General features: G+C 53.1%; 1 protein-coding gene across 1 annotated transcript; it reads right to left on the bottom strand.

The window, feature by feature from the left end:
- Positions 1–1,199: 1,199 nt before the first annotated feature.
- On the bottom strand, positions 1,200–10,410 carry KRT71 (keratin 71). The gene is made up of 9 exons (XM_033221988.1): positions 9,901–10,410; positions 7,289–7,503; positions 6,551–6,611; positions 5,976–6,071; positions 5,427–5,591; positions 5,132–5,257; positions 3,566–3,786; positions 2,853–2,887; positions 1,200–2,033 (listed from the first exon to the last, which is right to left on the bottom strand). The coding sequence occupies exons 1-9, from the start codon at positions 10,345–10,347 to the stop codon at positions 1,822–1,824; spliced, it is 1,578 nt and encodes a 525-aa protein (XP_033077879.1). The 5' UTR covers positions 10,348–10,410; the 3' UTR covers positions 1,200–1,821.
- Between the last annotated feature and the right edge of the window lie 1,479 nt (positions 10,411–11,889).

Raw genomic sequence — 11,889 nt, 5'->3', positions numbered from 1 at the left:
AGTACTGAACACACACGCACACATGCATGCACACACACACACGCCTCACCTTATCAACCAAGCTTGCAAACATGTTGTTGAGCCTTATTCCACTTACCCACCTGCTAGATTGCGGTGCTGACAGGTTAATGACAGCCAGGAGTCTCCGGCTCCGACCACCTCCTGGGCAGGGGCTTTTGGGCCTTGCCCTAAGTCCCAGTTACTACTCTAAATGTCCTAGATATCGACTCAGACCATCTGTCCCTTCCTCTGGACCCTCTGTCTTCCTTTTCCATTATACTTGCTCTTCTTGCCCCAAATTCTCATCCTCTGATCCCTCTCTAGCCCAGCCCCAACCCCAGGCCTCCCTGTTCCTCCATGAAACTGAAACCCTCTTCCTTCCCCCAAATGACGTCATTAGTGTGGCTACCGTGAGACTAGATGGCTGCCTACTCACTACAAAGACATTGGTTTCCCACCCACCTGCAAATGCTCTGCACCTCCTACTCCTCCCCTGCCCACCCCAGACACAGAGCTGGCCTGGGGAGTCTATGTGTTCACTCTCCTTACACCCCTTGCCAAGGCAGGACTGGCCATCACCATAGTGGTTCTGGAAGGTAGGATAAGAGTATGCCTGGGGAAGTGCCAATGCCACTGTCACTGAAATTCATAGCCCACCCCCACCCCATGGCGGGACCCCAGCTCGCTCCTCCGTACTCCAGCCCCAGCTTCTAAGACTTGTTACTTATCTTTCCATCAGAGAGGCCCAGAGTGTGGGACTCCTACCTGCTGACCCCCTCAGGAGGCCAGGCCTCTGAGCAGAGAGGAAAGGGCTGGACAAATGCAAATACCTGTGCACTAAGCCCACCTTCCGATGAGGAAAGGTGCAGTCTCAGAAAGAGGCAAGGTCATGTCAGGAACACGACCATTTCTGTCACTGGACACTGTGCATGTCCATCTGCTGAAGCCTCCAGCCAATACATGCACACGCTTTCTGGGCTTCTCCTTTCCCCTCTCCCTGCCCCTCCTCCCAGACCCTGCTCCACACCCCATTTGCCTCCTGAAAATTAACACAGACGTACAGGCTGCATGGGCAATACACAGTGATGTACTTGTGTGTGTGTGTCTGTGCTTCGTGCATTCATGAATGTACATGGTGTGTGCTCATGTGAGTGAATTGAGGTGCATGGGTGTACTTTGAATATTCAGAGACCAAGCCATCAGATTGTGCTGTTTATTGAGGATGCAACAGAGGAAGGCTGTTAAGAACAAAGGAAAACTGAACAGTCCTGCTCTTCTCTGCTTCTGGGTGCAGGTGAGTGGAGAAAAAGGCCTTGAATTGCACTTGGTCCCACTCAGATCTGAGACTGAGCTAGATGTAGGGGTGGGGACTGGGCCACTCTTGATTGTTTGTCCTTCAGTCCTCCTTTTCTTGAACATAGAGCCAGCTCCTAGCATAGGCAGGAGCTATGCTAGGCCTCAGTGTGTGCAGGGCCTTGGGCAGAGACCCAGGGAGCACAGCAGAGTAGTTAGCAACTGAGCCAGAGGCGGGGTAGAGGAGGAAAGCTGGGAGCCAGGACCTGGGCTGGTGGTGTAGCCGGGGGACCGCAGCCAAGGAGTGAATACGGTGTGTGCAGAGAGGAATTTCACCAAGTTTGGTCATCCAGGCCTTCCCAGGCTCAGGAAGACACAGACTTGGAGAATTGGGTGGCCAAGGCCAGTGCCAGGTGTATGGGAGCAGGACCAGCAGTGTGGAGATGGAGCTGAGAGTGGGCTGTGGGAAGTACAGTGTGGGATCCAGAGCCAGGTCATGGAATGAGGCAGGGCCCGGGGCAGTCTTCTCTACCGACTGGCTTTCTTGGAAGGGGCACTCAGGCTGGAACCCTTCCCCAGGGTGTCTTTGTAATCGCTGGCACTGCCCCGGCTCCTGCCCTCCCCACCTCTCACGCTGCACACTCCAGAGATGCAGCTGCTGCTGTTGGCCACGTAGCCGCCGCTGACTGTGCTGGGCCGGAAGCCATAGCCACTGCCGCCACTGGTGCTGCTGATGATGGCTGCAGGAGGAGCCGAAGCCAACACCCACTCAGGCAGAGAGCTGGGGAGGCCTCCTTTACCCAGGGCAGACAGGGCTCTTCTTCGAGGAATTGAGGGGGGAGGCGCACACCGCTCCCTCCCCCTGGGGAGAATGTACCAAAGATAGCTTCCCTTGTGCTCTGACCTTGGCTTGCTCGGCTTATACCCAGTCTGGCTGAGTCTTGCCCCATTAATGCTCAGTGGCCCAACTCCTTGATCCAGGTACCAATACCCCTATCTGTCCTCCTGAACACCCATCCACTGCCCTTTCTATTAACCTTTTTGCTAAACTTTCCAGCCTCCAATCTTTCCCTCCTGCTAGCTGTCCCACAGCAGGCATCTTTCCCAAGCTCTGGTTTAACTCTTTTAGCCCCGCTAAGCAATGCAGTGATCTGACATGGCCAGCTTGACCTCTGAGATCCCTCTTTCTCTCATTCCCTCAGCCCTCCCTACTTCCCAAGCCCAGGTCTGATTGCAGTTTGCAAACCTGACCCCCTAAGCCTCACACAGACCCATGCATCATTTTTCTGCCACATGACCCTTGTTTTCCCATGACAATAGCTTTCTCTTGCTGCCATCCCCTAGGAACAGAAAGTCGGAGGGATAAGAATGAAGGAGGCCTGGCCTGGGAGTCAGGAAAGCCGATTCTGGCCATGGCTTTGCCATCTGGCTTTGTGATCTCAGGCAAAACTTTTCCCTCTCTGGTTCTTAGATCCCTCATCTACACACACAGGGTGTCACTAAGGTCCTTTCCAGTCTGCAGATTTTACAGTTTTAGGTCAAACCATACAAATACTTACAGATGCTGACAGGGGAGGGAAATTCTCCTGACATCCTGTTAAGGAGAGAAATAAAATAAGAGAGAGAAGTCATTCAGCTCACAGTCTCTTCAAAGCTACTGCGGTCCCCAGCCTGATGTGGGTTTTTGAACCCAACAGGCACCTGTTGAAATTCCAAAGTTTCTTTGATATAAATAGAGCCTGAGAAGTTTTGGAGACTACCGCCGAATCTTTGGGGTAACCAGACAGTTAGACAACAGTTTACAAGAGGTGCACACATGGGGGCAGTGTATCTACCTCCCATGTGTCAGGTCCACACACCAGCCTGCCCATCCCTGTAGAGCCCTGGGGAAGCTGGGGTGGCGGCCCCAGCACACCCTCAACAAGCCCATGTTGCACGTGGACAGATGAAGAAGAGAGAACAAGAATGCTTAATAGAGTAATGGGTTTTTGCAGGGAGCAGGGTGGTGGATATTTCTAGTATGCCCGGGAAGAATGAGCAAATCTGTGTAGCTTACCACATAGCACAGTGCCTAAGCAAGCTCTCACAGTCTATTATGAGTGGATACTCATGTCCACTCATGGTAGTATTATTAATTACTATCGTTATTTCTATCCTTATCACTCCACCACTTCCTAAGAACTCGTGTCTTCTGGATTGAGATGTGTTAGGGTTTCTCCTTTGGGTCTTCCCAAACCCCTGGGGTCCTCCTGCCTGGGCACGCCCCACCTACCTGCACTCCTCGCTCTCCAGCAGCTTGCGGTAGGTGGCGATCTCCATGTCCAGGGCCAGCTTCAGGCTCATGAGTTCCTGGTACTCACGCAGCATCCGCGCCAGCTCCTCCTTGGCCTGGTGCAGGGCGCCCTCCAGCTCGTCCAGCTTGGCCCGGGCATCCTTCAGGGCATTGTCTCCCCGCTGCTCAGCATCAGCAATGGCCGTCTCCAGGTTGGAAGCCTAGGGAAGGAATTGGTGAGGTCGAAAAACTGGGAGGAGCCACTGCGGCTATCCATATCCAAATCCCTCTGGGTCCTTAGAGAGAGGCCCGTCTCCACCCTACACACCACCACACTTCTTTTGCAGCCAGAGCCTGTTCTGGGGCTGGCGCATCCCTCCTTAGCTGTAGCCCCATTCCCTGTGTTGGATGTGTGGGTGATGGAAATCATGCAGCCCTGTCCTCCTGAGCACCACTTTAGTTCAGCATAAAGACATTTATTCAGCCATATTGTACCAAGGGCACAAAATGAATGACAGTAATGCTCTTGAGTTGTTTAGGTCAGGGAGGAGAGATGGTTGAATACACTGTGTTGGCAGACGCAAGGGCAGCAGCTGCCCAGGAGCATGGCACCACAGATGAGGGGGACAAGGAAGGGCATACCTCAGGAGCAACTATTATTTGCCAAGCACTTAGTGTATGCCAGCACCATGCTCAATATTGTACATACCATTGACATAAGTTAGCTCATTTAGTCCTTGCAACACCTTGTGATGTGAGCAGAAGTAACCTGTCCAAGGTCACGAAGCAACTAAGTGTTAAAGCCCACAAGAGAATAGAAGGAGCACTGGACCAGGAGTCAGGAGACCTTGATTCAGATCACAGCTCTGCCACTTACCAGCTGTGTAACCCCCTTATCCTCTCTGAGCCTCAGTTTCCTCATCTGTAACAACAGCGAGGGCAACTGTTGCCTCTCAGGGTCTTGGTGACGATGAAGTGTGGTCCAAGAATAGGTGCCGCTGCCATTGTTATCATATATGTACATCTTGTGCCTCACCTACAAGCCGAGGCTATATCCTATATTCCTGGGAGCAGTCCCTAGCCAGTCCTTAACAAGGCACTTAATGGGTGCTCCCTGAGCCCATTTCTCCATCTCAGTCATTAACTCCACAGATGTTTATCAAGCTGCGACTATGTGCCAGGCACTGTGCTAGATGCTGGGGAAACAGGGCACAAAGTGGCCAGCTCCCTGCCCCCTTTCAGTCTAGTGGCAGTGTCAGTAATAACAGGAAGTGTGACAAGTACGGGGAAGCACAGGTGCAAGGAAGGCACATCGCTGGGGGGAGGTCCTAGCCCAGTGCCGAGGAGGCTTCCTAAGGAGGGGCTTCGAGGCCGAGGTCCTTGGAGTGAGTCAGAGATCAGTAGCCCCCAGGGACGTCCTGCTCCAGGTGTTTGAGGCAGCGACCTCACTGGTCTCCTCTCTTCTCCCAGGCAGCAATCTGGGAAGCCGATGTTCTCAGCAGCTCATCTCCCCTCCACTCATGCTTCCCTGCACTTGACCACAGGCCAAGGCCAAGGTGCTCTCACCTGCTTCTTCACATTCTCGATCTCTGAACGGATTCTCTGGATGAGCCGAGTGAGCTCCGAGATTTCATTCTTGGTGTTTTTGAGGTCGTCCCCATGCCGGCCAGCTGCCAGCTGCAGCTCCTGGAACTGGGGACCCCAAAGTGCAGAGTCATGAACGTGTCGTGGGAGTGCATGTATCTCGGGGTCAGAACACAACAGATACTTACCAGGACACTGCCTCTATTCTGGGCACGATCTGTCCCCATCTGCTGCCTGCTGGCATCACCCACCCTGGCCCCGCCTCAGCCCAGCTCACCTTGGTCTGGTACAGGGCCTCAGCCTCGGCCTTGCTCTTCAAGGCGATCTCCTCATACTGGGCGCGCACCTCGTCGATGATGCTGTCCAGGTCCAGGTTCCGGTTGTTGTCCATGGACAGGATGACGGACATGTCACTGATGTGGGACTGGATCTGAGTGATTTCCTGCAGGGGACATAGGGATGGTCTCTCAGCTCAGCCACTGTCAGAGGCCAACCACCTCCCTCACACAAGATGAGCAAATTCTGGTGATGCCATCTTGGAGGCTGGAACCCAGGGCTGTTGCCTTCCAGGGTTGTTTGCTTTGTAGCAAAGTAAGTTCCCTGCTGGGCCCAGACAGATTTCCACTGCCATGTAGCAAGGGCCTGGCCCATTCCCTTCCCGCTCAGAGGGTGGAGACTGAGGAGACTTGCAAGGCTGATGCAGGAGATGGATGGCTAACTGAGGGGTCTCACTGAGGGCTGGGGCCTCCATGTCTCCCGCAGCCCCTAGAATAAAGTTTAACCCACCAGCCTTCCCCAGATGAACCGAGTGGACAGACAGACTTACGGCTTCAAAGAGACACCTGAAGAACTTGATCTCCTGGTCCATGGATTCCACCTTGGCCTGCAGCTCCACCTTATTGGCGTAAGCCGCATCCACATCCTGAAAGATGCCCCCGCCATCCCCCATCACTGCCAGTACAGCCAAGAAGGCAGCAGCCACCCCTGCCTGGCTCCCTGCGTGAGGAAGGAGTCACTCTCTTCTCCTCACCTTGCCTTGGGAAAGGAGATAAAGGAGCAAAGGCCCAGCCCCACCCCACCCCACTCTGGGAATCTGAAGTGCCTGTGGTGTCTGAGCCGGGTCCCAGGGCTGCAGGGGAGCCCCTGAGTCTTGTCCTCTGTATTCTTCTCCGTGTTCGAACCACAGCCCCGTTGGACATGCAGTCAGGCGTCCTCTCACCGGCACTCTCCCTGTCTTTTCATTCTTTTTTCTGGATAGTCTTTCATCAAGCTTTTCTCTGCCTTCACCTCACTCTTCCTGAATCAGTTTACCTCAAGGGGGGCTAACAGAGCACCTTAGCTGGCTCCATTCCTCCAGGTCCCAGGCCAGCCCCCAGGATTCAGGGCCTGCCTTCCTCTCACCTTCTTGAGCAGCACAAACTCGTTCTCTGCTGCTGTCCGCTTGTTGATTTCCTCCTCATACCTGTGGGAATGCGAGGGCCCATTGGTTAATATCTCTCACTAAAAGCTCCTGCTTGCACAGGGCAGAGTTTGAGCAAGGAGTAGCATATCCATCAGAAGATACAGGTGCTGGGGGCCGCAGAGTACTGGGCAGGGGTGAGTTGAGGAAGGCTTTCTGGAGGAGGGAACATGCTAACTAGTTTGGAAGAATGAGACTGTTGAAGATCCAACTTGGCAAATGAGGAAGGAGCACATGGAGCGAATGCCCTATGGAACTTTCAGAGGAAGCAAGATGTGAACTGCCCTCCCCAAATTTGAGTATAATTTTGCAAAGGACAAAGTGCTTCAACCTGCATTTTCTCAGTTACCCCTGAGAGCAGTCTTGGAACCAGATGCACTTAACCCTCCTCTTACATGGGAGGAGAACGTGAATGGTTTCCCCAAACAGTCCCTAAACCCAGAACCAGAGATAACCCTCTGCCCACTGCCCAACTCACTGGGCATTTGTCCTAAGAGTCAGGCCAGAGGCTGGAGGAGCAGAGAGCGAGTGCCAGAGTTTTGTTGGGGTGATTCTGCTTGGTATGACCAAGAAAAATGCCCCCCACCGACCTCCAAAATGTTTAAGCTGGGGTGACTGCCAGGGGTCCCTCAGAGGGACAGCAGCAGTTGTCCAGTTACAGGGGGTCTCCCCCTGCTCACCTCTTCTTGTAGTCCTCCACTACGTCCCGCACATTCCTCAGCTCTGAGTCCAGCTTCACCCTGTCCCCGGACAGCGTCTCCAGCTGCTTCCGCAGGTTGCTGATGTAGCCCTCGAGAATGGGCTCTAGGTTGTTCTTGCAGTTGTTCAGGTCCAGCTGCTGCAGCAGCTCCCACTTAGTCTCCAGCACCTGGTTCTGCTGCTCCAGGAACCGGACCTGGAACCCAAATCCCGGAAACTGCTGAACCCCTGTGGTAATAGTCACACGTGTCTCTCACAGGGCATTGTGCAAAGCCTCTATCTGCATTTTCTCCTCACTAGAGCTGAAGGAGGTAGACAAATCATTACTCTCTGCCGCGGAGAAAAAACTGAGATGCAAAGCAACTTAGCTTCTTTCCAAGGCCCAACAGTTTAAGAAGCAGTGGAGCCCGGAACTGAACCTAGACACGTGTCCCTGTAACCCGTGCATCCAATCACCCAGCGCCCACCATGGCTGCACCAACTCAGGGCATGGCTGTGATTGAAAATACCAGCAGAGAAGCCAGGATGGGTCCATCATTCTGGACAGGTTGACCATCCTGAAGAACAAAGTCTGCTCTTCATTTCAGGGCATATCAGAGCTCACTAAGGCTTGGGCCAAGGGCTTCTAGGGATTTTAAATGCCTGGAGCAGGCACCAGCTTCATCTTTGCTTATAGCCTCTCCTCTCCCTCGTTGGTCCTGCTCCCCAGAATGATCTCTACAACGAGCACGACACATGGAACACGATGGACAGATGGAGCTCCTGATCCCATTGCAGCCTCTCACTGAGCCAGGAAACCGACCAGAAGGAGTGGTCCATACACACCTCTTGTTTGGTTTTTGGGGATGGGGAGCACAGTTTTTTAAAATGTGACTTCCCTTAAGCTACATGAGCACAGCTACTGTTCGAATAAGGTTGTCTTCCTCCAAATCAGAAACACAAGACATGGGAAAACTATCTAAGAATCAGTGTTGAGATGGAATTATTCCCTGAAAATTTGTCTCTAGCCCATCATCCAGCATTTGGTCTGGTTTAATCAGTCCTGAATTTTCATGTGATCTACAAAGCTGAGCATTAACCACAGAGTAAACCCTGCATCTGAGACACCACAATACACACCTGCACTACTGAACACATCTGGATGCCAAAAGGATTTACCCGTCTTCTCTGGCTGCCTGAGGTTAAGGGACTGAGCTCTGGAGACTGAAATAATTTGGGAACTGTCCGAGCCTTTCAGCCTCCTTCCCCTCCCTCTGGGCAAACCATCTTTATAAATAAGATGTGACTGTCCTCATGTTCATCTTTCTTCCCATGTCTCCAGACTTTATCCCTCAAGGTTTTGACCACCTGAGCCAAGAATCAGTCCACTCCCATCCGCCAGACCCCAACTCAGAACACTTTGATCTTCCAGATATGAAAAGGCTTAGAAGAATAAGAAGCCACAGAGCCAGTCCTAGCCCCTGAGGCTGAGCCGCGGGCAGCAGGGACTCCTCCAGGCAGGAAGTCTGAGCTGCAGGAGCTAGCTAAGATCTGATGGCCACATGACCGTCTCACCCATAGGCTTTGTCCCGGGTTGACCAGTCCTTAGTGCCTGACTGTCACAGAGCCAACACACCCCTCCAGTCTCCTCCTCTGGGTCTGGAGGCAAAAGGTTGAGGGTCCAGCCTCACCCTTCCCTTTCCCCAAATGACCTTGGGAATGCCATTTACCTACATGCCTTCTGTGACTCATACAATAGGGATAATTATTTATTCTCTGCCAGAAGTCGGGGGCCTATCTGGACTGTGTTATCTCTTCAGGTCTCTAGACACCTTTGATTCCTCCCCGAAGCATCCCTCCCCCACCTTCTGGAGATAAGAAAGGAGAGTCACAATCACAATCATTTTTGTAGTACTTAGTGTGTGTCAGGCTTATGACAAGATCTTCACCTGCATTTTCTTTTACAAGCCTGACAACAACCCCAAGACAGGGGTTATTATCCCCATTTTAGAGATGAGGAGATGGAGACACAGACAGGCAAATAACCTTCCCAGAGCCACGCAACTGGCCAGGGGTGATGCAAGAGCACTGTGGAGTCCCCTTCCCCAGTGCCCTCTTCTGCCTCTCAAGAAAGTCTTCAACTAACTGGAGCAAATGCCCACAGCAGACATCCATGAATCAGAGGGCTTGAAGTGGCCCCTTCCTGCTGCTCCTGATCCGCTGGGCAAGTGACTAGTGGGCAGGACAGCATGCCAGGGGAGGACAGGCTTCCCTGCTTATTCTGGGTGAGACTGTCTCTCACAGGCCTTTTCTGCACACGGCCTGCAGGCCCAGCAATGGCACCAAGCTAGCCCTCAAGAGGAAGGACCACATCTCCTGCTGGGAGCCCTGAGAAGCCTCTGCCAGTAGAAATTGACCTGCCTCTGTTTTCTCTCTGGAAAGACAACACAGAGAACCTTATACTGGTCACCCTGTTGATGGGTTGTGCCTACCTTGTCCACAGTAAAGGCCTCCTCACATTTAACCTCAATCTCTCCTTCTGTAACAAAACCTTACGTTCCAAGAAGAGAAGAGGAAGGCTGTTCACAGGTTCCCCAGGTCCTGGAAGACCCACCTTGTCGATGAAGGAGGCGAACTTGTTGTTCAGAGCCTTGATCTGCTCTCGCTCCTGGGCACGCACTTTCTGGATCTCGGGGTCCAGCTCCACGTTGAGGGGGGCCAGGAGGCTCTCATTGACGGTAACCTGGTGGATGCCTCCAGGTGGGCATACAGTTGGGCACACAGGCCCCAGGGCCACACTGCCAAACATGCTGCCAGCAAAGCCGCTGGCCCGGCCCCGGCCAAACCCATAGCCTCCACTCTTCCCGCTGCCACTGGCCACATTGAGGGAGATGCTCCGGGCTCCCCCCAGGTTGTAGAGGCTCCGACTGCCAAAGCCCCCACTGAGCCCTTTGCTCCCTGCCCGGAAGGAGGATGAGCTTCCCCCCGAGAGCACAGCCGAGCAACCACTGAAGCCCCCCTTGGTGGCAGCTCCTGACTTGCAGGTGAATTGGCGGCTCATGTTGCTGTTGGAGACAAAGCTTAGATGCAGGAGGGAGGAAGGCAAAATCCCAAAAGGTTCACTAGTTGTAGTGAGGACTGGCAGGTGCCTTTATATGTGCTTGGCACTGGGGCTTGTGGATGGGCAGTCAAGAGCTTAATTCGTGGGTTTGGCTTGCCTGGGAGCAAGAAGTCATTTTCTCTATGCTGAGCTAGAGATCAAGCCCTCCCCACCTCTGAAACAACATTTAACCTTCAAATTGCTGGGCTTGCAAGCTTTGCTCATGTAATTTGGGTCTTATCTAATTAACCTGCTGTTATAGAGTAATTTGCCCCAGGCCCCAGCCTCTCCAGGGGGATGTCACTGGCACTGCGCCATCCCTATCCTGATTAATCTTCTCTGGGTTGTTGGCTTCCTTCTGGGGATACAGCAGATGAAGACAGGGTGGGCTTTCGTGGACCGTTCAGGACACTGGGTATAGGACCAGGGCCTCCAACTGTTGTTCTCCTCCTTCCTGGAAAGAGACTGATCATTCAGGCATCACCTCTCCCCAGGCCTCCTGGAAATATAACCCATAGAGGGCAGCTACTCTCACTTACGGGGTATTAGGAGGTGGAGTGACACTCTCCCTAGCATGGGACAGGAGCAGCCCAGGCCAGAGCCAGCCATGGGCACTATCCTCACTTCACCCCTCTCAACCACCCATAATAAAGCAGGCTGGAGGCTTCAAACACTGGAGAAAATGAGGAGGAGAAAAGGAAGATGGAGTTGGGGCAGGTGGCTGAGAAATTCGGGGACTCAACTGGAAGGAGGTACAGAGAAGAAAAAGAGAGAGGCTGGCCCATGGCCTGGAGGGTTACAGAGATTCCTGGGTGGTCCGTTTCATCATTTCTGTCTCTCTTCCAATGTGTATCTGCTAATAAGACTAGGAACAACTTGAGGACAGTCATCATCTATTAGAGTTCAAATAAAGAAGCTGTTATCAACATGAAACTTAACTCCTATTGCATCTCTCCAGGCCCAAGTGGGCCAAGAACAAGGCTGGCTGAGCCCTCCACAGGAGTGCAAGCCTCCAGGCAAGCTCAGGCCAGAAAGACCCAATGGGGTGACCCAGTAAGCATGATGTCATTCTACTCCAAACAGTCCTTTGATGTCAGCCCCAGAGATGCTGCAGGCCCTGCATCCTAGCCACTGGCTCCCATGATGGGCCCCAGCTACTCCCATGATCTCCGTTGCCACTGTGGCCCTATTCAACCCAAGGCAGCTCTGTCCCTGAAGATCACCCTTGCCCAGAGATCCCTGCTGGAGCCCCATGGGTGAGCTGCAGCTCTTGGCTGGGTGGGGCACTGGGGGGAAGAAAATCTGGAGACAGGCTGGTTTGGGGGCTGTCTCTCACATTGTTTAGGGGAAGAGCCTGGACTCCAGTTCCTCCCACTCCTCTGCATTCTTTCCTCTACTCTTGCCCCTGCCATTTTGTCTTCTTCATTCTTACTAAAACCACCAGAAGTTTTCTATCCTTCCTTTCTGTCTTTCTCACCTTCCCTCCTCATCCCTCTCCATCCC

The sequence above is a fragment of the Trachypithecus francoisi genome, unplaced genomic scaffold (assembly GCF_009764315.1).
Source record: "Trachypithecus francoisi isolate TF-2019V2 unplaced genomic scaffold, Tfra_2.0 Lachesis_group11, whole genome shotgun sequence".
Taxonomy (NCBI): Eukaryota; Metazoa; Chordata; class Mammalia; order Primates; family Cercopithecidae; genus Trachypithecus; species Trachypithecus francoisi.
The sequence above is the reverse complement of the archived record's forward strand: the minus strand, read 5'-3'. Positions and strand labels throughout refer to the sequence as shown.

What these genes read in the sequence shown, in the direction of transcription:
- KRT71 (XM_033221988.1), bottom strand. Translation starts at nt 10,347, where the DNA reads ATGAGCCGCCAATTCACCTGCAAGTCAGGAGCTGCCACCAAGGGGGGC. An exon ending in AGTTTGTGCTGCTCAAGAAG is followed by an intron (nt 6,072 to 6,550) that starts GTGAGAGGAAGG and finishes GGCATCTTTCAG; the next exon opens with GATGTGGATGCGGCTTACGC. An exon ending in TCAGGTGTCTCTTTGAAGCC is followed by an intron (nt 5,592 to 5,975) that starts GTAAGTCTGTCT and finishes TGTCCCCTGCAG; the next exon opens with GAAATCACTCAGATCCAGTC.